Here is a 26,019-nt window from a genome sequence, read left to right as displayed (position 1 = left end):
GGTGGGGGGCGGGGGGGTTGTTGAAGGACAAGAAACAGTGTCTGTAGGTAGGGCTCTAAGGATGTGGGACCACTGAAAGCCAGGCAGGGGTCCTGAGGGTCAGGCCGAGGGGCCGGGCAGCCCAAAGGAGGATGCACTGTCTTGGGAGATGATAAGACTCGGCTGGGAAGGCTTGGAGCAGATTTGTTAAAAAGGTCAGAGGGTTCCCCTGGCTGTCTGCTGGCACCTTCCAAAGCTGAGGAATGACACATAAAAGGGCCCTCTGACAGCTGGGCGATAAAGGGCTAGGGGTAGCGCTGAGGGTGGAGGCCAGGAGGCAAGGGGGAGGAGGCTTCCAGAAGAGACTGGACAGGAACGGAAAGCTGGCCAGTGGGACGGTGGTGGAGGTGGGGCACAGATGGGAAAGGGGGCAGCCTGGGGAGTGGCAGCAAGCGTCAGGAGGCCTGGGGGCCAGGACAGGAGGGCTGGCCACACAAGTGGGAACTGGGAAACGGGTTAGAGGTGGGGAGGGTACAGAGGAGCTGGGGCTGAGAAGAAAGGAGGGTCACAGATGCTAGGACAGGAGATGAGAAAGAGGAAGAGGGCATAGAAGCCAGAACAGACAGCGAAATTTGATGCCGTCCAGGGTGAGAGCTGCGGAGAAGGCGCGGGCAGCCCACTCCAGCACTCTTGCCTGGAGAACCCCATGGGCAGAGGAGCCTGGGGGGCTGCAGTCCCTGGGGTCGCGAAGAGTCGGAGCCGACTGAGCGACGTCACTTTCACTTTTCACTTTCGCGCACTGGCGAAGGCAATGGCAACCCACTCCAGGGTTCTTGCCTGGAGAATCCCAGGGACGGGGGAGCCTGGTGGGCTGCCATCTATGGGGTCGCACAGAGTCGGACACGACTGAAGCGACTTAGCAGCAGCAGCAGCAGCAGCAGGGTGAGAGCTGACAGGTGGGGTGTTAAAGAAGCATCCTTGGGTGGAGCCAGGACAGAATAATGGGCAAGGGTGAGGGTGCTGCTGACCACTCGCCTTCCATTTGGGGAGACTTGGCAGAGGAGGCTGGCATCAAAGTGGTGGCTCCTGCATTGGACAGTCAATGGCTATCGCATCTACCCATGCATATACATGCTTATTATGGGCCTGTAGGGATCTCATTGCACTCTAGTGAGACCTATCTGAGGAGGGATTATTATCCCCATTTAACAGGTACGGGTAACAGCACTTCCTGGGAAGCATCTGTGGACACTGAGGGACAGCAGTTGTCAAAAGGGGCTTATGTTGGCCAGAGGACACCTGGTAACCGTGCCAACTGGTTCCAAGCACTTCCATCTCCCTTAGAGGCTCTTCACCCTCTGCAGCCCGTACTTTGCATAGGAGGAAATTGCAGCTCAGAGTGGCTGAGACCTGCTAAAGGTCACACAGCAGCCGAGCAGGAACTCTTCGGGGTTATCTGGCTGCCGTGTGCAATCCTTCCACTGTTCTTGTTTTCAGGTTTTCTAACGTTGCTTTCAAAGCAAGTTTCTATCAGCTCCTTAGTGGGCGGGATGGGGCTGCAACCCATTCTGTGCAAGGGGCAGCTGAGGCTTTGGGGGTGAGAGCCAGCTCGGGTTACAGGAGTCACAGAGGAAGTCTGCCCAGGAGCTGGGGCCAAGCCCCGGGCCTCTCCCACTGACCAGCTCAGCTCTGGGTTTGCTGAAAGCCAAGGCTACACCCCTGGGGAGCCAGGAGTCCAGGCCCGGTTTTGCATAGGGCCCTGTGAGAAGGTGTTTCCTCCTCCTTGGGGCAGCCGCTTTGCTGGGCTGCGGTTGAGTCAGCCTTAGGCCCTCACTGCTCTTCTCCTGGTCCCTGAACCTTGACTGCCAGGGAGCCGGGATTACCCCACAAAGGCGTCCCCTCCATTCTGGACCCCTACAGGTAATACACCTTGGGCCGGGGATCCCCTGCCTGTGCCCAGAGGGGCGTGCACTTCCACCTGGCATCCCGAGCACCCTCGAGGATCTCAGGGTGTTAGGGGGGAGGTGGAACGCGTCTGGGACTGGAGCAACCAAACAAACAGACGCTTAAGCTGACCAATGGGTGTGTCCCATGAGGGTCGGAACCGTGGGGAGGGCTGGACGCTGGATTCTGCCTCTGGGACCAGAAGGGACTGCAGGGAGGGGGCGCTGCTTGGGACCCTGGGCTCAGAAGCCCACAGCCCAGCCCTCAACCTCAGGACCAGGGTAGAGTCAATTCTGCAGACCGTCGCTCCGCCTCCACGCTCATACACACACACTGGGTAGCCCCCAGGGCAACAGGGTACACACCACCACACAGCCCCATCACACATACACACACAGGTGCACACCCCACCGCGCTGTCACCAGAAAGTCAGAATATACCACACAGACGACAGTCCCCTGTGCAGCAGCACACAGTGTCATGATGCCCAGAGACACACGCAGCTACAACACTCACACCCACAAAAGATACAGGCTCCCAGAGCCACGGTATGCAGACGCCTGCCGAGAGCAGAGGTTCACAGCAGCACCAGGCAACACAGGGGCTCCCACGCCAGGCCCCAGAAGAGCCCCGAACCCTGCATCTGTACCACCCCAGACCTGCACACGGCAGACGTTCAGGAAATGCTGTTAGCGTGGGCACAGGCATTTCCACAGCGTCATGCAGGACACCTGATCGAGACTCCCACCCACCCTCCCCGGGAGGGTGGGGCAGGGGCTTGCTCGACAGGCTCGCTGACTCAGCTGGGAGGGCACAGATTCCAGGCAAAGCCAGGACCTGCCTACTGGGCGCCCTCTCCCTACCCTGGCCCTGCCTGGTGCCCCGGGAGGGAAGGGACTGGTGGGGCAAGGGGAGCGGAGAGACAACCCCGGCCCGTGGGCTCAGGCCCGGCCGCGGGCCCCTTGCCACGTCCACATGCCCCTTGGGGCTGCACAGGTGTTTTCCTTCCGGAGTCACTGTGGTACCCGTGCTGCTTTGCAGCACTCGGCTTCCACGGCCAGGACCCCAGCCAGATCCAGGCCAGGGCGCGGGGATCCCAAGCAGTCAGAGTAGAGGGGTCGGGAGCCTCTGGCTCAGGGTGCAGGGCTGGCAGCAGGGGCATCCCTGGGCTGGAGGCCGCAGGGGGAGTGGGTGCTGCGGTTACCTCCGGGGAGGAAGTTGGGCTGTGGGCTGGGGAGGAGGTTGCCTCAGACAGGAAGGCCCACTGGGCCAGAACAGGGTGGGGGTGAAGAGTGGAGGGGAGGTGAAGAGAGTAGGGGGATTCCCAGGGCAGGGGGCCAAGCAGACGTGTGTGAGCCTGTGTTTCCCAAGCCAGATATGTGTCTGGCTGCGTGTGTGTGTATTCCCCCTGTGTGTGCAGCTGCATTTCTGCATTTAACTAGTCAGACATTTACCGACTATCTGTCGTGTGCACAATTCTGGCTTTAGGGGTGAGGCCCTGGTTTCTCTAGCTTGAAGGTCACAATCCAGTTTCAGGGGTGCAGTATGTGTGTGCAAAAGTCTGTGTGATTTGTAAGTATCTAGGGACACGCCTTTGTCCCCGGACTTATCCTTGCGCAGGTGAAGCCATCTGTGGTCCTTGTCGCCCTTGTGTGCTGGTGCCTGTGTGCAGGTGTGAGGATGTGTGAGGCACAGCTCTTGGTCTGCACATTGATCTGGGTCTATGACTGCCTAGGGCCCTTTATGTGGAACCAAGTATCATGTGTTTTTATACAAGGGTCAGTGTGCATGTGTGACCAGGTATACTTCCCACTGGGGTAAGTGTATCTACATGTATCAGTGTGTACACATATATCTCTGTCCATGTCTTGGAGTATGTCCTTGAGTATGTTCATGGGCCTCTGTAAGCGTGTGTCCATGAGTGCCTGTCATGCCGCCTTGATCTCAGCCTTCCCGGGCTTGTACCCTTCCCACCACAGGGGTGTATATTTGGGCAGAAAAGGGCAGCTGGCTCCAGGATGTGCCCTGTACAGGGGCAAGGTCTGACCTGACCCTTGGTCTGCCCCCAGGGAGCCTCGTGTGCCCAGCCTGGGTGCTGCCCCGGCTGATGCCCCAGAGGGGCCACCCAGCTCCAGAGGAGCTCTGGTCCCTGCCTGGCCTCCTCATGGCACGTGAGCCAGAGCCCGAGGCTGACGGGCTCCTGGATCTCAGCTTCCTGACAGAGGAGGAGCAGGAGGCCATTGCCGAGGTCCTGCAGCGAGATGCCCGCCTGCGCCAGCTGGAGGAGGGACGGATCAGGTAAGGCAGAACAAGGGGAGCCCTGGAGGAAGGGGCCTCCGGCCTTGGGGGGCTCAGGTGGCCCCCACCCCGTCCCTTCAAGGTGCAGCCTGTTGGATATCTCGGTAGGCCTTGCTTTTGCCCCCTGGTCTACTTGGCCCTTGGCCCACTCAGCTCATCACCTCTCCCAGCGTGGCTGCACCCGCTCCCTTGCTAGCCTCCCTGCCTGCACTCTCGCTCTTTCGGACCCACCCGCCATGCTGCAGCCAGAACTCTCCAGATCTATTCTTGGTATCCACTCCAGAAACCTCACATGGTTCCCCGGCATCCCGTCAGGGACAAGCTCCGCATTGTGGTCCACAGGCCTCCCTGGTTGGTCTCTGTCAGCCTCTCCCATCTCACCTTCCACCAGTAACCCCACCCCCCGACACACGCACTCAGAGTGTAGTGCTGCAGCCACTCAGTTGCTCCACAGTCCCCAGACACACCCTTCACTTCTGTGCTGTTCCTCGTGCCTGGAAGAAACAGTGAAGACAAGCACTATCAGTAGTGTTTGGGGACACACAGACACCTCCTAGCTTGAAACTTGGACCTCCCCAGCACCGCTCTCCTCATCTGTAAAATGGGGTTAAGGAACCTACTTCATAGAGTTAGGAAGGGTTATACACAGTCATTTAAAAGAATAAATATTTTCCTTCTCTAACTGGAGAACTGAATTTGTCCTCGGTGAGAAATTCAAATGTCACCTCCTCTGTGAAGCTCTCCAGGATTCTCAAAGGCAAAGCTGATCCTCTTACATATATATGACTCCTACCTCATGGTAGTGTCCTAGTTTATTCCAGACTCAGTCCCCCACGAACCTGAGCACCTCCAAAGCAGGGATCAAGTCTGATTTACTGTTATATCCCTGGCCCCAGGTACAGGGCATGGCACACAGAGTGGGTGGCGAGAATATTTGATTGCATAAGCGGTGACCGCCATGTTCTCCCCCATCTTCCAGCAAGCTCCGGGTATCACTGGCAGACCCTGGGCAGCTGAAGATCCTAACTGGGGACTGGTTCCAGGAAGCACGCTCCCAGCGGCACCACCACGCCCACTTTGGCTCTGACCTGGTCCGAGCTTCTATCCGCAGAAAGAAGGGCTGCAGGGGTGAGAGGAGCTCCCCAGAGGAGGCAGGCCTTGTGCAGCCCAGGTCACTGGGTATGTGCGGACAAGGAGAGGGGGCCCCTGGTACTATGTGACTTTAGGTGGGCACCACCCCTCCATGGGCTCCGGGGAGTGGGTGGGTATCTCCAAGGGCCAGACATCCCGGGAGCAGGGGTTCACAGAACGTCTCACCTGGGTGCAGGAGACCAGGCTGGAGGCAGCGATGGGGAGGCCGAGGCTGCAGGGAAGGAAACTGAAGAGGCCCTGGAGCCCAGGTGAGGAGGCGTGGCGGGCAGTGGCGGGTGCCTCCCAGTCGGCCCATCCCTGACTACACCTCTCCCTCCTCCCAGGCTCTCTGTAGACGAGGGCCCCCAAGAGAGGTTCAGCGAGGCTGAGGTGAGCAATGAGTGACTCAACAGGCTAACGAGTGCGTGTACAGAGTCTCTGGAGCAGAGGTGGAGTGTACTAGGGAAAGAACCCAGCCTGTGAATTAATTGGGAGACCCTGGGCTAGGCCTCTGTCCTCCTCCTCCATCACATGGGGCTGTGGGCCCAGCCTCTAAGGGAAACCAAATTGGCTACTAGGGTTGGGGTGGGGGACAGAGCTGGGTAAGGTCCAAGACTCAGATACCACTGGTGGGGACCCTGGGAGTCAGGCAGGGCAGGCCCTGAAGTGTGAAGTGGTGTGAAGTAAAAGGGCCAGACTGGTCCTACAGCTGGTTGCTGGCTCGGCCCTGAGGGCGGTGCAAAATCTGGAGCTGAAGCCTCTGACCTCTGACCCCATCATAACCTCTGACCCCTTCACCACCAGTCCCCACTGTGACTTCTACCCCTTGCTTCTTTCAGGGACCGGATGTCCCCTCACCATGTGTCTCCATAAAGCCTTCAGAGCAGGAGGAGGAGCCCCAAGCCCAAGAAGATGAGCGGGAAGGTGGGTGTTCAAAGCACTGGGACGCTGGGGGATCAGAGACAGCTCTGTGTGTGCTGTGCTTAGTCGCCCAGTCGTGTCCAACTCTTGTGACCCCATGGACTGTAGCCCACCAGGCTCTTCTGTCTATGGGAATTCTCCAGGCAAGAATCCTGGAGTGGGTTGCCCTGCCCTCCTCCAGGGGATCTTCCCAACCCAAGGATCAAACCCTGGTCTCCCGCATTGCCGGCGGGTTCTTCACCATCTGATCTTCCCTGGCGGCTCAGACGGTAGAGAGTTTGCCTGCAATACAGGAAACATGGGTTCCATCCCTGGGTCAGGAAGATTCCCCTGGAGAACAAAATGGTAACCCACTCCAATATTCTTGCCTGGAAAACCCATGGACAGGGGAGTCTGGCAGGCTACAGTCCAGGGAAGCCCAGAGATAGCTCTAAGTGCCCCCCAAACACCTGCTTTCACCTTTCTCCTGTTTTGGGGGCGGGGAGGCGTGGTCTCCACGGGCGACCGCAGGGCAGCCCTGGGCCTGAACCTAGCTGGTAAACCAGTCCCTCCAAATTTGCTCAGGGGCGGGCTGGCGGGCGGGCAGGGGAGGGGCTCTCTGAGCAGCTTGTGCCCCTCCCAGCCCCTGGCCTGGGGCACCCTCCGGTCGTCGCCGGCGAGGAGGCGGACCCGGAGATGCAGCCGCCGTCGGTGGGAGAGGTGGAGCCGCAGACCCCGCCTGCCCAGGTAGGCGGGAGCGGCCCGCGGCTGCTCTCAAGACCCGGAGCGGATTCCGGGCGGGGAGCGCCTCTGCCCGAGGCTGCGAGCTGTGCGGGACCAGGAAAAGCCGCGGGAGGGGCGAGGGGTACGGGGGCGCCCCGGTCACTTAGTCACTTACGCCCTTCCTGAGACCCAGGCGGCGTCTGAGATGCTGGAGAATGGGGAGGAGACCCCGGGGCCCGACCCCTCGTTCGACCGCATGCTCAGCAGCAGCTCTTCCATGTCCAGCCTCAGCTCCTCCACGGTGAGGGGGTGAGGGAAAGGGTCTGGGGGTGGGGGTGGGGACACCTCCTTTCCCCGCATCCCAACACACAACCCCTGCATAACCCCTCCCTCGACCTCACTGCCCCACCCCCGCCACTCCCACGATCTGAACCCTCGGGGCTCCGCTTCCCCAGCCCCGATGTGAGCCCCGGTCCCCCGCTCTGACCTCCCACCCTCCGTCCGCAGCTGAACGGCAGCCAGATGAGCCTATCCGGGGAGCCGGAGGCGGGCGCGGTGCAGGTGCGCGGCTCCGTGCACTTCGCTCTGCGCTACGAGCCGGGAGCCGCCGAGCTGCGCGTGCACGTGATCCAGTGCCAGGGCCTGGCCGCCGCACGGCGCCGCCGCTCCGACCCGTGAGTGCCGGACCCCGCGAGGCTGAGGCGCTAAGGGGGCCGCGCTCTCCGCCCAAACCCGTCGCTTTTCTTGGCCTCAGTTTCCTCATCTGCAAAATGGGAATAACCTTCTTGGGAGACGCAGGAGTTGAGTGACTTAACCCCTATAAAGCGCAGCACGAGGCCTGCCACGCGTTCCAGGCTGTGGCTGGAGCAGGTGCTGGAAGGGGCTGGAAGGGTAAAGGGCCCCCTCCCTTTTACCTCCGTTCCTCACCTCCCCCTCTCCAGCTACGTCAAAAGCTACCTCCTCCCGGATAAGCAGAGCAAGCGCAAGACAACAGTGAAGAAAAGGAATCTGAACCCGGTCTTCAACGAGATTCTCCGGGTGAGGCTTCGACGGCGGGGCGGGCCCCATTAATGAACTGAACCCCCGCCCCTTCCTGCGGGGGTAGGGCGGCAGGGGCAGACATGGTACTGTCACTCCTGGTCGCTCCAATCCTCCATTCTGCGGGAGGAACGGCTTGGAGGCGCTCGCGTTAACTCACCCTCCGGCATGTCGGTCTAGAGGCGGGCACGGCGCTAGTCCAGACCCCCATTTACACCGTCTGGGGCTCTCCGGGATTCCTTCCAGCAAGGAGCGTGGTAGGATAAGCCCCAGCGAAAATTCCAACAGCACCGGCCTCGACGCTGCTCCATTTAAGTGCACCGCTTTCCCTTATAGCTCAGTTGGTAAATCATCTGCCTGCAGTGCAGGAAACCCGGGTTCGATTCCTAGGTCAGGAAGATCCCCTGGAGAAGGAAATGGCAATCCACTCCAGTATTCTTGCCTGGAGAATCCCATGGGCAGAGGAGGCTGGCGGGCACAGTTCATGGGATCGCAAGAGTCGGACACGATTGAGCGACTTCACTTTCTTTCCCGTCCCCAGTACTCTGTCCCGCAGACGGAGCTCCGGGGCCGCGTGTTGAGCCTGTCCGTGTGGCACCACGAAAGCCTGGGTCGCAACATCTTTCTGGGCGAAGTCGAAGTGCCCCTGGACACGTGGGACTGGGACTCCGAGCCCACCTGGCTCCCCCTGCAGCCCCGAGTGAGCAGCTGGCCTGCGTGGGGAGACCCCGGCCCAGATCTCCCGCCTTTATCCCACCGGGCTTTCCCCCAGTCCCCTTCAACCTCGAAACCTTAAGGCCCCATGCAGAGGTCTGGTCTCCGACAGCTGGTGCCTGGGTGGCTCTCGGATTCCCTAGGCGGTTCTCTCGGAGCCCCGCCCCGAGACCCCGCCCCATAGACACGCCCCACCAATGTCCGGGGACTCCGCCCCCCGCCCCCCCCCCCCCGCCCTCCCGTCTTTCCCTAGGTCCTGGTCCCCAGCCCCTGACAAGCCCGCCTCTCGCAGGTCCCGCCCTCTCCCGACGACCTTCCCAGCCGCGGGCTGCTCTCTCTGTCCCTCAAGTACGTCCCCGCTGGCTCCGAGGGTGAGTGACCGCCCCCGAGGGGCCAAGCCAGATGGGCTTTGAGAGGCGGGGAACCCGGGTCCCGCAAGGGTGAGGGGACGCTGTCCCCGGGGCAGGGCCTGAGCAGAGTCTCTCCACAGGCCCGGGACTGCCCCCGAGCGGGGAGCTGCACTTCTGGGTGAAGGAGATTCAGGATCTCATCCCTTTGCGGTCAGGGTCCCCGGATACTTTCGTACAATGGTGAGGGGCATAGCCACGTCCCAGCTTCCCTTCCTTTCTTCTGCAATGGAGCGCCCCCCGCCTTCAACATGCACCCACTCTTGATTCCCCCTGCCTGGGCTTTGACCACTGAGCAGGGGTGGAGGGAACTGCTTGCGCAAACGCCTGGAGTCAGGAGAGTGAGGACTCCTTCCAGCAGCTGCATTCCAGTGACTGGCACCTATAGGACTTGTTGGAGAGCTGAGACTGAGACCTGGCAGGTCTCAGGGCACCTATGGAGGACCTGGAAATCCAGGTTGTGGGACTTGGTCCTTGCAGTTCAGTGGTTTTCAAAGTAAGCACCGGAGGTATTCTAGGGGTGCCTGCATCTGCTGCCCCACCCTCAGAGAGTAAAACAGAGGCAGGCCCCAGTGAGGTTCTGAGCTCCCAGCCCTGATTCAACCAGAGGCTTTGGTTTCCCTTTAGGTTTTGTGCTTCTGAGTAATATTTTGTTTTGCAGAAAGAGCTCCAAGTGCCTGCTTTAGAAAAGTTTGGAAATCACTTCTGGGTGGTCTTGAAGGTGACTGAGCTGAGGAGCAGCAGACAGGCATTTCAGGGACATTACTCTGGGGTCCTGTGGATAGGAGTTGTAATTTTTAAAGGCAGGAGATCAAAGTAAAGGTCCCAGCAAGGGTTTGAGGCTGGTTCTCAGGCAGGAACCCGAGGACGTGGACATTGCAAGGGAGTGTGGGTAGGACTCAGTGACTAGTGGTGCTGGGAAGTGTGAGGGGGTGGCTGCTTGACGTCAGCCCAACTCCCCCACAGCTCGGTGCTGCCTGATGACAGCCGGGCCAGCCGCCAGAGGACAAGGGTGGTGCGACGCAGCCTCAACCCCATGTTCAATCACACCATGGTCTATGATGGCTTTGGGCCTGCTGACCTGCGCCAGGCTTGTGCGGAGCTCTCCCTCTGGGACCATGGGGCCCTGGGCAGCCGCCAGCTGGGGGGCACACGCCTCAGCCTGGGCACCGGTGAGTGGGGCAGAGCCCTGAGGGGACCTGATGCTAAGAGGCAGGGGCTCAGCGTGTGGCCTTGGGCAGGTCTCTGTCTTTTCCAGAGCTTGGTGTCCACTGAGAACGGGGGGTGGGGGGGTGGGTGACGGTGCATGCCCAGGGACCAGGCAGTGTTCCTCGGGATCTGGGGTGTTCAATGTGACCATGCCTTCCACCCCTTTCCCCCGCCCACTGCATCCAGGCAGCAGCTACGGGCTCCAGGTGCCCTGGATGGACTCCACACACGAGGAGAGGCAGCTGTGGCAAACCCTCCTGGAGCGGCCATGCGAGTGGGTGGATGGCCTTCTGCCCCTCAGAACCAACCTGGCCCCCAGGACATAGCTGTCCTACATGCTCTACAAAACCCCTGTTTCGGGATCCCCATCTCAGGGCCTGCCCTTGCCTAAAAAATAAAGTTTATTCTGAGGGCAACAAGGGGCTGATGTCTGCCTGGGATGGGGGAGGGAGTTGGTGGTGAAAGTGAAGGGGAGGGGGCCAGAGGCAGGAATTTTAGACTCAAGACATAAAGGCCTCAGGGAGCTGGTCCTAGGACCCCTCTCAATACTTCAGACATTGCCAAGGCCCAGGGGTACAAAGTATTGTTTAATAGTCTTTGCCTGGTGGCCCTCGTGAGCTTGAGGCACATCTGTGATTGGTTCTCCCCACTGGGGCTAGAGGCCTGGCGCCTACCCTGCCCCCCACCCACCTGGACTCCTCCAGTTGCTGCTGGGTCCTGGGGCAGGTATGTCAGAAGCCTCTTGTGTTTCCTCCATTCATCCATCCTTGGATCTGGCCTCCTGCCTTGGATGTCCTCATTCGCCCTCCTGGGGGCCAGGGGTAACCGGCGTGGATCTTGTTCGCTGTGCCAAGATGGCTCTCCAGATGCGGCATGTCATCCCTCCCCTGGGGGTACCAGGCTCAGTGAGGCTCAGCCAGAAGGCGGCCCTGGGCACTCTCTGGTGCCCACTGTCTGCCTGATGCCCCCTCTGTCCCCAGAGGACACTGGTGTCCCTGTAGTTTTCAGGGAGGAACCCAGGCAGGCTTGTAACAGCAGAGTAGGGTGGTGTCAGGATCTGGCCAGCATGAGGCCATGTGTGTGGGTTATCCTTCGAGGGCCAGGACATACCTGATACGAGTGTAGATGAGGTCATCTCTAGTGGCACAGGTCAGCAGGGCATGGAGGGTGAAGCTGTGGTTCAGTAGCTGGTTGTGGACAGAGACCCCCACACAGAAACAAGGAGAGGTAAAAATCAGAGAAAGCGACATCCAAAGACCCAAGAACTAGCTCTGGGTTATTGGGCTGGCCGAAAGTTCATTCAAGTAAGAAAAACCTGAATGAATTTTTGGCCAACCCAATACTACCAACATGCTAGGGCAGCCCTTTCTGCACCTCAGTTTTCTCACCTGTACGATGGGGGGAAAAGTAAAGTGAAAGTGTTGGGCGCTCAGTCATGTCTGACTCTTTGCAACCCCATGGACTATAGCCCGCCAGGCTGCTCTGTCCATGAAATTCTCCAGGCAAGAATACTGGAGTGGGTAGCCATTCCCTTCTCCAGGGGATCTTCCCAACTCAGGGATCGAACCTGGGTCTCCTGTGTTGCAGGCAGATTCTTTACTATCTGAGCCACCAGGGGCATACAAAGTGCTCATTCAGTATTGAGATTCTCTGCATCAGATGGAGAAAGGGAGAAGAGCTGAAAGATGGGCATAAGAGGAGTCTGGTTGGTGGCTGTCAGGGGCAACCAGCACATTTCCGCTCACCGTCTGGATGGTGCCTGAATCCACATTCAGGTCCTGTAGCCACTGCACCAGGCCCTGGTCCACCGTGAGAGCCACTGTGAGGGAGGTCATGTGTTGAACCCAAGGGTGCCTCAGCCAAGAAGCTGCTCCCACCCACCATTCATGTTCGCCAGCCTGATCCTGCTCACCTGGGGGCTCTGAAGCCAGGGCACAGGTCCTGGCCTCCCCACTGACCCGCTGGAGGGCTAGTTGCACCAAGGCCTGGCATTCCCTTTCCTTCTCAGCCAGAACATCTCGAAGCCTGTCGGAAGGCAGAAGCCCACAGAATGGAGTGGGAGTAGGGGTGAAGCTTGTGCAGAGATTATGGGCAGGTCCTCGGAGCTGTACCTATCGGTCTCTGCTCGTAAGAGGCCCAGCTGCACCATCAGAGAAGGGGTGCCCTGCTCCGGTTCCCCCAGGAGAGGGCTCCGCTCGGCTGGGGTCTCCTGCTGCTTGGGTTCGGACTCCTCTGCGTTACTGGCCTCTTCCGACTTCGGTGGGACCGCCTCCTTCTCCGCCTCTGCCAATCCGAGGGGGGTTGAACTCAAGCAGGGCGAGAATGCCCATTTAGGACCCCAACATCGGCAAAAGACGCGGGACTCTGGGCACCGGCCAGGCAGCGTCAGCCTGGGAGGTATCCATTTGGCCACATCCCCCTCCTTGGCGCCGAGTCTAGGCTGGGCCTCGCTGACCACGCCCCCACCTGACCTATTGGTGTTCGCCACGCCCCCAAGGAGAACAAGGAGAGGTCCCCACGCGCAGGCGGGCAGATAGGCCCAGCCCTTCCGCCCACCTGGGGCCAGCACGGCCAGGGCCGCCCTCACAGCGCGGCTGAGCAGCGAGTCCAGCACGAACATCCAGTGTGGGCGGATCTGGCGCCTGCGGAGGACCTGCTTCACCTGGAGAGGGAGGGAGGGCGCGGCTGAGACGGCCGAGCCTCAAGTAGGAGTGGAGTTTAAGTTGGAAAGGCCTAGAAAGGCAAGTAGGGTGGGCGGGCTTGGGATCAAAGGAAGGTCAGAACAGCTAGGACTGGGCAGGCGTCCCAGAATACGCGGAATCTTGCGATATCAAGTCCTTGCACATGCCCAAGTATTGGGAGCGCCCTACCTCTTACTGCGTGCATGCGTGCTAAGTCGTTTCATTCCGTGTCTGACTCTTTGTGACCCCATGGACTGTAGCGTACCAGGCTCCTCTGTCCGTGGGATTCTCCAGGCAAGAATACTGGAGTGGGTTGCCATGCCCTCCTCCGGGGGATCTTTCCAACCCAGGGATCGAACACGAGTCTCATGCCTTCTGCATTGGCAGGCGGGTTCTTTACCACCAAGCACCACCTGGGAAGTTGGGTAGCCCTTACTGTGAGAGGGCTCCCTCACCTCATCTGGGAAGGCGAAGAGCGGTCCTTGCAGAAGCTCGGGCTCAAGGCCCTGGGCCCGAAGCTGCCCTTGGAGTCCCCGCAGCTCCTGGGCCAGCTGCCGACGGTTAGGAGAGTGGATGTGCGCCCGGAGGCAGAGCAGTAGCTGTTCCACGTGACTCCTCTCCAGACGGGGACCCTGGGAAGGAAGAGAAGGGTCCTCAGCGAGTATACGGATGAGCCAGGAGAGATGCTGGTTGGGAGGATGTGCTGGGTGGGCGCTAGGCCGTCAGCAGGAAAAGCAAGCGTCCTGTCGGGGCTCGACCAGCAGGGGGCGCCGGGGCGAGCCGCCCACCTGTTCCTGCTCCAGGCGCAGGCTCTCCGCCAGGGCCGGCAGCTCCTGCTCCAGTACCGTGGCCAGCGTGGCCCGGCGCCTACTCTCTTGATGCAAGAGGCTCAGCCCCGAACTCTCCTCAGGGGACGCGGGCTCGTCAGCCCCAGGCTCCTCGGGCACCCTGGGTGCAGTGAAGAGTGGCCGATGGAGGATGAGTAGCAATACCATCCAAGCCATCTCCACCCCAGGGACTGAATCCTGGCTTTTACTTTTATCCCCCACCTCACAGGGATAAAAGAGATGAACTCAGCATTGAGAGGGCACAATAAACTTAATGTCACCTTGCACGTGGTCCAAGTGTCTGGGTCCCCAAGAAGGGCTTTTGCTGGAGGGAGTCCCCCGGGGACAAAACCAGATGAAGCGAACCCACCCTGGGACCCTGGGTGCTCACCGGAGCTGGCTGGTGTCCCCATAACTGAGGCAGCGCTTGGGGGGACTGGGAGGGTGCTGAGAGGGTGCCTGAGGGCGCGGGAATGTCTGGGACTGGGACGTGGAGTCCGCTGAAGGAGCGGGGCTAGCAGATGGCGCCTCTGAGGGAGGGACAAGGCTGTCGGCCGGGGCCCCTGAGCCCTCTCCCTCCAAACCTCCGCTGCCCTCACCGCACGGTGCTCACTCCCTCCACCCACTTAGTACCTGAGGATCTTAGAGCTTGCCTGGGGGAGCCCGGGCTGCGGCTCCTCTTCCCAGGCTGCAGGAAGGGGTCTGCCAGCAGCGCTTGAGCACTGGCTCGGAGGCGGGGGTCGGGCTCAAAAGTTCGGAGGAGGAAGGCTTGAGCCTCAGCTGACAGAGAACCGGGCATTGGCGGATGCACCTTGTACATGCCCACCTGGGAAGGGAGCAGGGACGGGGAACAAAGGACACATTTAGAGGTGTTCAGGACTCTGAACACCACCCCACCTCATAAGCCAGGCCCTGAGGATCTCACCTGAAACATGGCAGCCTGCGGGCTCCCTAGCTCGTGGAAGGGTGGGCGACCTGTGGCCATCTCGATGACTGTGCAGCCCAGTGACCAGATGTCTGCTGCCTTCCCATACCCTCGTGGGCCCTGGTCAATGATTTCTGGGGCCATATACTGTAGGGTCCCTGGGACAGAAGCAGTAGCAGTAATGCTCATCTAGGCTGTATCACTGGGGGTGTGGCAGGGGGCTTTATCATTCTCTGGCCACCTGCTCTCAACCTGAACTCTATCATCCAAAACATCCCATCACCAACCCTGGTCATCAAACCTCTATCCCTATTCTCCTCACTCATCTCAGGCTCCATCACATCCATGGCCTCCATCACCCACAGGAGGTGCCATCATTTATCCCAGACTGCATCATCCGCTCTGAACTTTGGTCCGCATCCACACTTTTGGGCTCCATTTCAGGGACTGAAATCAGTTCAGTTATCAGCTCTCCAAGCTCCAGTTCTAGATTGTATCATTGCCCCCTGGCTCAGTGACCTGCCCCAGGTTCCATCTCCCATTAAGACTCTAACTCCGTGCCCAGGAGAAATGTCATTCCCTGGAATGTCCCAAGAGTTCTCTGCCCCACATCAGCAAGCTTCATTCACCAGCCCACACCCTGTTCCCTGTGAAGGCCTCAGTGCAGGGTGTGCTGGCTGTTACCTGTGAAGGTCTCAGTGCAGGGTGTGATGCCTGCTAGTCGCTTGGAGGTGCCAAAGTCAGAAATCTTGAGCAACCCGCTGAAGGTGTTGATCAGCACGTTGTCCCCCTGAACAGAGTGGACATTGTGCTCAGCAGACATTGGACTGGGCTCCTGATGCCAGAACTGGACTCTATCCCAGACCCCATCTCCCCAGACTCCCAGCTTGACCCTGCCTCTCTCAACCCCCTCCCCCTGCCATCCCATTTATGTCCCCCTGGAGGTTGGCTGCACTTTAGTGATTTATTTTTGGCTGTGCTGGTCTTTGCGGCTGCGTGCAGGTTTTCTCTAGTTGCGTCGAGTGGGGGCTACTCTCTAGTTACGGTGCATGGGCTTCTCACTGCGGCACCTTCTCTTGTTGCAGAGCATGGGCTCTAGGGCGCACGGACTCAGTAGTTGTGGCACAGGTTTAGTTGCCCCACAGCATGTGGGATCTTCCCGACCCAGGGGTGGAACCCATGTCCCCTGCGTTGGCAGGTGGATTCTTAACCACTGGAAGAATCAGGGAAATCCTGGAAGCTGGCTTCAGATCTGAACTTCCTTCCTTCCCTAGGGAAACTTCTTGATGAATTTCCCAAGCTTTTGCAAAGGGTCTGTCCACTTAAACTGCCAGCCTGTGTCTGGAGCCCTCTCTGCTCCTCCCTCTCACCCACCCCACCCCCCACCAAGGTGAGCCAGCTACAGGCTGACCTTGATATCTCGATGCACAATGTGGTTGTCGTGCAGATAGCTGAGTCCCTGCAGGATCTGGCGGGTGTAGAAACTGATGGTGCTCTCGTTGTCCTGCAGGGGTCCCCACACTGATCGCAGCAAGGAAGACAGGCTGCCTGGAAGGTGCAGTCCAGGGTCATAATTGGCAGCCATTTAGTCCAGCCCACGGCTGTCTGCTTGATGGCCAGGCCATGGCCCAGCTTCCACCACCCAATCGCACTGCCTCAGCTAATTCTGGGCTGCGCCACCCACACAGGCTAGGGGTCATTTTCCCCGGAGGGTTCTCCACCCTTTGCTTGGCTCCATCCCCAGGCCCCACAACTCCAGTTCCATTTGCCTCCCACGCAGGGCAGATACCTCCAGGCACTTCCTCCATGAAAATCTTGAGGTAGCCGCCCTGGCTGACGGAGCCCAGATAGCGCACGATGTTCTTGTGGCGTAGGCGTTTGTGCAGAGCGATCTCTTCGTGCAGCGGCTGAGAGAACCTGGGGGCCGGTAGGGAGTGACTGACAGGCCTGCTTGGGGCAGGGGTGCTTACCCTACTCCAGTGCCAGCAGGACAGGCCTATAGATTTCCCCCCCTCACCCCACCAGACCCCCGCCTCCTCCTTCCTCAATTTATCACCCAGCCCACACGCCCCTCCGGACCCTATCCCCCCCGCTGGGTCCCTGCGGTTCTGCGCACAGGCCTGGCTGGGCCCCGGGGGCTCGAACTCTCGCTTCTCTGAGCTCAGGCACTCAGTCCCGCCCATGTGGGCCTTTGCGTCGCCCCGGCCTACAGTCGGGCCCACAGGAGCCTCTCAACTTCCGGTCCCGCCCATGTGACCCGCCCACTTGTTCCCTGGCGCCCTGGGCCCCGCCGCCCCCAAACCTGCTGTCCCGCTCAGGGATCTCCTTGATGGCGATGCGCACGCGAGTGTGCCGATCGCGACCAGCGTACACCACCCCGTACGTGCCCTTGCCCAGCACCAGCCGCTCACCCGACTCCGTGTACTCGTAATCAAACTGCGAGGGCGGGTGACATGAGGGGTTCAGCGGGGCCCTCGGCCCACCCCCCTCCTCAAGCTCCCAGCACCCGCCCCTCACCTCCAACACCTCCCCAACGCCCTCCGTCTCCTCTGCGGGCGCCCCGGAGTCCGGACTCTTCACCAAGGCCTGGATCATGCCGCAGAACCTGAGGGCGGAGATCAAGACTTACCGGAGAGGCAACCTGGGGCAGAAGCTGTTCCCCTCTCTGCCCAGAGCACCCAGAGAACATAGTCCCTTCCTGTCCCTCGATGCCCCGCGCCTCCTGGCTCTCGGAGCACCCCGACCCCGCGGGGCTGCTCGCACCACTGACAGTGCCCGGCGCTGGGGAAGCACAGCTGGAAGTCCTGAGCCGGAGGCGGCGCGTAGAGGAAGCAGCAGCGCTCGTCCCGCTTCGAGACGCTGGAAGGGATGAAGAACCCGGGTGAGCCGGCCTCCCAGCCGCGCCGCCTCCCCCCTTCACCTTCCAAAGGGCCCCCTCTTACCTGACGCCGCTGATGGAGGCCACCGGGAAGGTCCAGCTGGAGGGAACGTCCTGTGAGAAGAAAGGGGTCCCAGAGGGGTGCTGGGGACAGGGAGAGGGGTCTAGGGATGGGGGAAAGGCCGGATAGAAGAGGTGCATAGATGTCAGTGGGGGTGGCTCACCGGCGACTTCACCTGCTTCTCCGGCTCCAGCAGGCTCAGGGTCACCGCGCTCACCGGGTTTGTACCCTGAACCTCCAGCCTGGCGGGCAGCAGCACCTTATTCATCTCCAGGACCAGCACCTTCAGACGACAGGGGAGAGGGGTTGGTCAGAAGGGGCTGGCACCTCTCCCGGGTCCCATACCCCACCGGCCTCACCAAGCACTGGTCCCCTTGGGGACAAGCCGTCTTGAGTGGCTGGCAGGACTGTAACAAGAAGTGGAGCCAGAAGTGGGCACCGTGGGGGGCTTCTCCAGGAAGCTCTAGTGTGGGTCTGAAGTGCTGATACAGCAGGAAGGTTTCCATCACAGACACCAGGTACCTGCAGACAATAGGCATGTCTTCAGCCCAGGCACCAACTGGCACTGTCAGGGGGACTAGACTGGCTTGGATGCAGCCAGAATCAGGCCATTGGGTGCCATGGGTACTGGTTTGGAAGGGGTTCAGACTAGATGCCAGGGGATATATGTGCAGAAGCTGATAGCCCAGGCCAGCCCAGGACCCCAGAGGGGGCCGCTTACCATATGGGGGCGTTGAGCTTGTACAGCTGCTCTGCGGCCAGTGCCACCTGAGTGAGGTCATTGGCGAGGATCTGAGCTCCCAGGTAGAAGCCAACATCCCAGTAATACTGCATCTTCTCCACGCAGCCTTTTCGGGCCAGCAGGCAGCCCAGCTTCATGCCTGGGAGAGAGGGGCCTGGGTTGTAATGAATGTGGTTGCGAATTTCGGCAAAGCCCAGGTGTAGGCCACCAAAGTCACATGGGCAGGAAGATAGAAATGGGTGAAAACTGAGGTGTGGCCAGATCTCAGGTGGGAGTAGAAGCTCAGGCACAGGTGAGGGTGTGGGGACAAGTGTACGTGGAATTCAGTGTGTAAGGAGCACAGGTGTGAGCTTAGGAACAGTTGGGGCCTCAGGGGCTCATGAGGGTCCAGGTTAGGCATGAGGACCCAGGTGTGGGTTCAGGCAGAACAGGTCCCAAACAGGATGGGTCAGCCCCAGCTCTAGCCCAGTGTCCTCTCTCCCTGCCCTCTTCCCAGGCCCCTCAGGGTGCCTGTGGGTAAGGGATAGGGGTGCAGGATTGGGGCTCACCTATGAGCCGGAGCTCCTCGGAGTCCTCAAAGCGCTGCCCGTCGGCAATGAGGAGCACAGCGGCATTGATGCCCGAGTGAAGGCTGGGCTCTATGTCAAAAGCCTTGCGATACCTGGGGTAAGGGTGGGGGTGATGCAGGGCTGGACTAATGCCCATAGCCCCATCCCTCAGCCCACTAGCTCAGCTCACTGTTCACCTGTTTCACAGGCATATCACCCTTACCAGTGATATGCCTGCTCCCGATGCCCAGCATCCTGGAAGCCAGAGCTGAAGAACATGTCCTTGTAGATACGGCCACACATGCAGTACAGATCAGGTGCCACGGGGCCCTCTACCTGTACCAGTGGCAGCAGCACGGCCAGTGCCTTCTCCCGGTCCCCAGGCCTGTTCCTCCTGGGGGAAGGGGAAGATAGGCTGGGGACCACTCTCTGTCCACCAACCCCAAGACCCTGAACAGCAGGGACCTTTCCAAGGGCCTGACCATCATAAACCCAGAAGAGCAGTGTCTCTGGTCAGCGCTGACCTTCCGAGAGGTGGGAATCCCAGACGGAAGTGACCGCAGGGACTGCAGAGCTGTGGCCTTAGACGGCTGTGACCACTCCAAGGTCAGCACCACCACCCCACCCCACCCTGGGCAGCAGAAACAGAATCATAGGGACGATTTGACACCAGCGTGATCCTGGTCGGCAAATTCCCTGAACAGCCATGATTGCAGACCGCAGGGACTTTGCACGGCAGAGACCCATGTCCCCACGTGGCCATGACCTGAGCCTTGTTCTGCCAACCCACCGGTTGAGGGCAAAGGTGTAGTGGAAGCACACATTATGCTGCTCAGCCACGTCACAGGTGGGCAAGGCCTGCAGGGTCTCCACCAGGTCAATGATGGCTGAATAGTCCTGCCGGAGGGAACAGCACGCACTGGCCTCATGGCCTCCGGTGGGTCCCATCGGCCCATGAACCCTGAGGCAAACCTTGAGCAGGGGAGTGGGGTGGGGGTCTCCTCCCACCCGACCCCCCACCGTTCCCACCCACCATCCTCTGCACACTTCCTCCAGGAAGTGCAGACACTGCACCGTTCGCAGAGACCCCAGTGGGTGCCCAGCCTTCCCTGGTTTTCTCCCAGGAAACCGAGGCTTGGAGATGTCAGATAATTCATTCAGAGCCTCTGGTGGGTCTGGAAACTGGCCTGGGGCTTGTTGGACGGGCCGGCCTGCCTCTCCGAGTCCCGCACACCTGCACATCCCGGTAGGAGAGCAGCAGGTTCATGATGATGTCGGGGCTCAGCAGCTCCACACTGTCCAGTCTCCGCTGCAGGCGAGCCAGCTCCTGCCGCAGCTGCGGCCCGCTGAACCGCTCCCGCGCCCTCCGGATGTCCTGCCGAATGGTCTCCCGGAAGTAGCCACTAACGCCCAGGGAAGGGGAGAGAGAGAGAATGGCAGGGTCTGCCCTCAGCTCCAGGGCCCCCTTGTCCTCGCCAGCTCCTCCTGGCACTCCCGCTCTGGGGGGGCCCATTACCAAGAGTCCGTGGGCGTGGCCTCCAGCAGGCGGGCCAGCCGGCCCACCAGGGGTGTGAGCAGGGCCTCTGTGCCCACCCCAGCCTGGAGCAGCCCATCAGCCAGGCCCCTCAGGAGGCCTGCATCGCCACACAGCACCCGACCGGTGGCTGTCACCACGTAGGGGATCAGCGTGTAGCTGCCAATGCAATCCTAGAGAGGGAGAGAGAAGCCAGGAATCAGAGGAGGTTAGAGGTCAGGACTAGATTGGAGAGGGGCAGTGGAGGGGTCAGAATAGCTGGGAAGGGGCCCACTTCATGAAGGGAGGCAATAGGGGGCCAAAGGTCACATGGATGTCATGGGGCACTAGGGAGGTCAGGGCAGCACTAGGGAGGTCAGAGGTGAATGAGGAGGCCTGGAAACATGGTGGAGAGCAGAGGTTATAATGGTGGAGGTCAAAGGGAAACCGCGGAGGAGGGGTGGATTCGGCTCACCGAGTTCTTCTGGAAAATGTCCTCCTGCAAGAGACAGACATTCAGATACTGGTGCTCTGGGTAGGGCCACCCCCGCCCTGGGCTGGTCCCCACCTGCCCCGTGGCCACCTACCCGCAGGGCCTGCAGGTCAGGGAGGTCGGCCTGAGAGCAGAGGAGCACGTTGTTGGTCATGCTGAAGCTCTCCCTCACACCCAGGTGGTAGAACAGGGAGGGCTGTGCCAGGGAGCTGCTCACCTCAAGCACCACCATGTCTGTGGACACACAGGTAGAGGCCCTGAGCTCTGAGCCTGAACCCCAAGCCTGGCACCCAGAGCCTGGAGCCCCAAGCCCTGAGCCCCGAGCCCCAAACCTCAAGTCCCAAACCCAGCTTGTGGGGAAGAAGCCTGGGGATCCATCCTGGCTGGGTCTGCCTTCCTATATAACTCCTCAGAGTCCAGTTTTGCTCTGGGCCTCAGTTTCCCCCTTTTAGGGTCCCTCTGGATCATACAGAAATTATGCCTATGGTATTATGACCAACCTAGATAGTATATTCAAAAGCAGAGACATTACTTTGCCGACTAAGGTCTGTCTAGTCAAGGCTATGGTTTTTCCTGTGGTCATGTATGGATGTGAGAATTGGACTGTGAAGAAGGCTGAGCGCCGAAGAATTGATGCTTTTGAACTGTGGTGTTGGAGAAGACTCTTGAGAGTCCCTTGGACTGAAGGGAGATCCTACCAGTCCATTCTGAAGGAGATCAACCCTGGGATTTCTTTGGAAGGAATGATGCTAAAGCTGAAGCTCCAGTACTTTGGCCACCTCATGTGAAGAGTTGACTCATTGGAAAAGACTGATGCTGGGAGGGATTGGGGGCAGGAGAAGAAGGGGACGACCGAGGATGAGATGGCTGGATGGCATCACAGACTCGATGGACGTGAGTCTGAGCGAACTCCGGGAGATGGTGATGGACAGGGAGGCCTGGCGTGCTGCGATTCATGGGGTTGCAAAGAGTCGGACAGGACTGAGCGACTGAACTGAACTGAACTGATTGCAAGGAGAGGGTTGGAGCTCCCCAGGCCCCACTGCTTGTATCCCACTGTTCAGCGCCTACGGGCACTGGGCACAGAGAAGGGGAAGCTGTGCACCAAACCTGGAGCCTGTTGTGGGCCATTTGAGAGGCAAGAGTTGTACAAAGAGAGACGTGCCCTTCCCTGGGTCCTCAACACAGTCTCTTGAAAGGGGCTGGCACCAGCAGTGTGCTAGGTATATACACATGTATATACATACTTGCCTTGTGTGTGTACAACACTGTGCCTCTGTGAGTGTGTCGCTTGCTGTCTGTATCTCTGTGTGGGACAGTGTCTGCGACAGCCTTTGTGAAGCAAGATATGCACGATTTGTGAGTCCATCTATGATTGTGTGTTTGTGACCTCAAGGTCGAGTCAGCCTTCATTTTTATCTCTTTATTTATTTTTGGCTGTGATGGGTCTTTGTTGCTGCTTGCAGGCTGACACGGGCTCAGTAGTTGTGGCGCACAGGCTTAGTTGCCCCGCCACAGGTGGTGGAATCTTCCCCGGACCAAGGACTAAACCCATGTCCCCTGTTTCCCAGGTGGCGGCAGTGTGGTAAAGAATCCACCTGCCAATGCAGGAGACGCCAGAGACGTGGGTTCCGTCCCTGGGTCAGGAAGATTCCCTGGGGTAGGAAATGGCAACCTGCTCCAGTATTCTTGCCTGGGAAATCCCGTGGACAGAGGAGCCTGGCGGGCTACAGTCCATGGGGTCCCAAAAAGTCGGACCGACTGAACGCCCCGCAGGTGGATTCTTAACCACTGGACCACTGGGGAAGTCCAGCCTTCATTGTTAGACTGACGTTTTATGGACATCCTGCAAGTAGGGTTCCTGAACTCTTGGATAAACAAATTAGTATCGGGGCGGGGCATCCGGGCTGGCGAGAGGGCGGGGTGATCCCCCTCGGGAATAGCCGCTTTCTGGCCCCGCCCCCGGACGACCCTTCTCCGCCTCCAGTTTCCGCCCCAGCCCTGCAGATTCTCCCGGAGCTGCTTGTTCAGTCGGTCCGTTGTGTCCGGCTCTTTGCTACCCCGTGGACTGCAGAACGTTCAGGCTCCGGTCCTTTTCTATCTCCCGGAGTTTGCTCAAATTCATATCCATTGAGTCAGTGTTGCTATCCAGCCATCTCATCCTCTGCCTGCCTTCTCCTTTTGCCTTCAATCTTTCGCAGCATCAGAGTGTTTTCCAAATGAGTCGGGTCTTCGCATCAGGTGGCAGCTTCAGCATTAGCATCAGCGACCGGGGGGGGGGGGGTCGTCCCATGAATATTCAAGGTTGATTTCTTTTAGGATTGATTTGTTTGATCTCCTTGCCTTGCCGTCCAGGGGACGGCCTTTCCCAGCACCACAGTTTTCACTTTTCTCAGAACTATTGGGGCCTCATAAACCAAGCTCCTTCCTCTAGAATCCAGTGCCGTTGGTGCCCTTCGCTTCCCTTTGCAGCCGGATCTCCGGAAGTAGTATGCTAGGACCCCTGAACTCTAGCCCCGCGTGTTAGGGCCCCTTTCCCCAGTCCAAGTTCCACCTCCAGGATCCTCCGTCATGAGCTCCGTGAAAGATCATCCTGAGGCTGAGTTCTCCGATCCCATTCCTGAGGTACCACACCCTGCCCTGCTCCCAGCCTCTCCCTAATTCTAGACCCACTCCCTAGGCACGGTGCCAACTCCAGAGTACCTAAGCTCCCACTCTGAACCCCGAGCCAGACCTGGATCCGCGAAGTCCCTGCCCGAGTCTGGCCACGCTCCACATCCCCTAAACACCAATTTTATCACGGGTCCCTCCTTGAGCCCCTCTGCTTTAGTTCACTTTATGCCCCCCACGACTCCGCACCTCGGGGGTCTCCCGGGAGTCGCTGAGCCCCGCCCCTCGGCCCCGCCCCCAGACTCTAAGCCCCACCCAGCGCCCCGCCCCCCGGGCGCGCTCACCCGCGTTGTAAAACGAATCGAGAGCTGCGGTGTCTCCCAGTGCCAGGGTTCCAAAAGGCAGGCTGCGCAACTGAGGTCGCGGCCGCGGTCCGGGGAGCTGTGCGCAGGCCTCACGCAGGCAGCGCAGAGGCAGCGGCTCCGCCTCGGCTCCGGTCTCGGGTTCTACCTCCGGCAGCGGCTCCCGGGTCAGCACGTAGACCACGCTGAGCGGCCGGCTTCGCGCACAGCCCCGACCGGGGGACGCAGCGAGCGGCCGGCCCCGGCTCAGCGCCTCGGCCAGCGGGTCCTGCCAGCAGCTGCCGGCGCGCTCCAGGGCTCCGGACCGCGGGCTCGGCCCCGCCATACGGGGGCGCTCGGGTGTCGGGCCCCCGGCTTTGGGCCCCCGGGGCTGGACGGGAGCCGGGAACAACAGATCCTGCGATCGAGAATTTCCTGCGGGATCTGGAGGTCAGGAGTCCGGCCAGAGATCCCGTTTGGGAATCTGGTGTGCAGGGCGAAAATCCGGCCTCTGACTTGCAAGGTCCTGAAGATCTGACTTCGGGGATTGGGTCCTGGGAATCTTGGGCATCCAGTGATCCGCGGTTCAGAGTCACGTGGAAGGTCCCAGGCATCGGGCCAGCAGTGCCCACCACCCAAGATCCGCCGCAGAACGCCGGCTGTCGCTCTCTCCTGCCCCCACATGTAGGCTGGGCCCAGCCCTTTCCCGGCCGACCGGGAAAGCTCCACCCTCGGCCTTGGGGCAGCACCGCTCCCTAGCGGCCCGGGACACGGCCTCTTCCCTCCCTCCTCTCCCGCCAGAACCTCTGAGACAGGCCACTTCCGGAACAGCCTGTGCCCCTGGGCAGCCAACCACTGTGGACTGCTCAGAGCAGGCAGTCGTGAGATGGGTGCCCAGGCCAGAGCTAAGACCCAAGTGCATTGCAGGCTCTGCCCTGCGGGGATCTGTTGGAAGAAAGGCTCTTCAGAGATGTCAGGGTGTGTAGAACAAACACGGCGGAGAGAGCCCGTCTTTCGGTGTCCTTGCTGGGCAGGCTGGGAGGGACTGGACTGGGGAAGCCTGCTCCCCAGCCTGTCAGGAGCATGGAACTTGGCATCAGAGCTGGGTCCTTTGCCTTTTTTGCCAGGGGGCTGCTTTCCCTGGAACTCAATCTGCTTTGGAGCCCTTCTGACCCCTGACCTCCAACCTGGACATGACCATGAAACATCTGAGAAGAATCTTCGTGCAAACGTTTCTCCGTCTCCCTGGAGAACCCCAGGAACCCCAGCCCTTGGGTTACAATGGCTTCCCAGCTCCAATTCCCAAGAATCCCTAACCTTCTAGTGGGAATTAGTGAGGCCACAGCCTGGCATAAACTTCAGTGGACTCTGAAATCAGGAACCAGGAACTCTGAGGTTGAGTAACTTGTCCAAGATCACTCAGCTACATAACAAAGCAGGATGCAAGGCCAGGACTCCCTGTCAGACTCAGAGATCAGACTCTTAACTTATTGTTCTAACACTTTCTTGAATGTGACTCTGGCAAATTATCTAACTGCTTAATAAATGCCAGTTCAGGAACTGCTGTTTCACTGCCCTGTTGCCCCATGGGAGAAAAATGCCTTGTTTTGACTGAGTTCGAACTAACCCCTAATGGAACAGGCAGGAAGTAGCAAAGGATGAAAACGTGACAACAGAGCCTAGAAAACAGACAACTTTGAAGGGACAGGCAGGGGATAACAGGGTGAGATGGCGGTGCAATTTCCACCATGAAACCATCTACTTGTAGGACCCAAGGGACCCAAGAATGTTGTCAATGGATGCTTGAATCCTTCCAAGCCTGCCACTCCAAGTGCCTCTGGCCTCGACTTGCAAACCTCTAGGAACAGAAGCCTCACTATCTTTTGAGGTCAACTTGTCAATCTTCCTGACTGGAAGGAAGATCTTCCTTGAATGGAACTGAAACTTGTGTCCTTCCTCTGCCCTCTTGTGTTTTTCCCAATAATTGGAAGAGGTCTGCCAGTCGGGAAAGAGTTAAAATGATTTTATTTTTTAATAAAAAGTAAGAGGAGCAGGGA

At 59.6% G+C, this 26,019-nt stretch overlaps 2 protein-coding genes across 2 annotated transcripts; one reads left to right on the top strand and one right to left on the bottom strand.

The window, feature by feature from the left end:
• The first annotated feature begins 4,030 nt into the window (after window positions 1–4,030).
• SYTL1 (synaptotagmin like 1) lies at window positions 4,031–10,669 on the top strand. Its single transcript, XM_052635936.1, has 14 exons — window positions 4,031–4,221; window positions 5,201–5,349; window positions 5,549–5,621; window positions 5,697–5,742; window positions 6,192–6,276; window positions 6,896–6,999; window positions 7,163–7,276; window positions 7,483–7,649; window positions 7,917–8,013; window positions 8,555–8,713; window positions 9,020–9,098; window positions 9,218–9,317; window positions 10,101–10,306; window positions 10,530–10,669. The coding sequence occupies exons 1-14, from the start codon at window positions 4,031–4,033 to the stop codon at window positions 10,667–10,669; spliced, it is 1,710 nt and encodes a 569-aa protein (XP_052491896.1).
• A 275-nt stretch (window positions 10,670–10,944) lies between these two features.
• MAP3K6 (mitogen-activated protein kinase kinase kinase 6) lies at window positions 10,945–24,308 on the bottom strand. Its single transcript, XM_052660422.1, has 29 exons — window positions 23,966–24,308; window positions 21,106–21,245; window positions 20,994–21,017; window positions 20,522–20,712; window positions 20,240–20,408; window positions 19,796–19,902; window positions 19,229–19,399; window positions 19,006–19,118; window positions 18,437–18,596; window positions 18,075–18,237; window positions 17,879–17,998; window positions 17,719–17,768; window positions 17,540–17,635; window positions 17,294–17,381; window positions 17,079–17,212; window positions 16,566–16,693; window positions 16,188–16,324; window positions 15,461–15,566; window positions 14,777–14,934; window positions 14,485–14,677; window positions 14,243–14,381; window positions 13,813–13,972; window positions 13,480–13,656; window positions 12,900–13,005; window positions 12,455–12,626; window positions 12,256–12,368; window positions 12,089–12,162; window positions 11,454–11,530; window positions 10,945–11,230 (listed from the first exon to the last, which is right to left on the bottom strand). Exons 1-29 carry the CDS (start codon window positions 24,306–24,308, stop codon window positions 11,140–11,142), a joined length of 3,900 nt encoding a protein of 1,299 aa, XP_052516382.1. The 3' UTR covers window positions 10,945–11,139.
• Window positions 24,309–26,019: the final 1,711 nt, after the last annotated feature.

Source organism: Budorcas taxicolor, chromosome 2, assembly GCF_023091745.1.
Source record: "Budorcas taxicolor isolate Tak-1 chromosome 2, Takin1.1, whole genome shotgun sequence".
NCBI classification, from domain to species: Eukaryota; Metazoa; Chordata; class Mammalia; order Artiodactyla; family Bovidae; genus Budorcas; species Budorcas taxicolor.
Note: the sequence above shows the minus strand (reverse complement) of the source record. Positions and strands in the feature narration are given on the sequence as shown.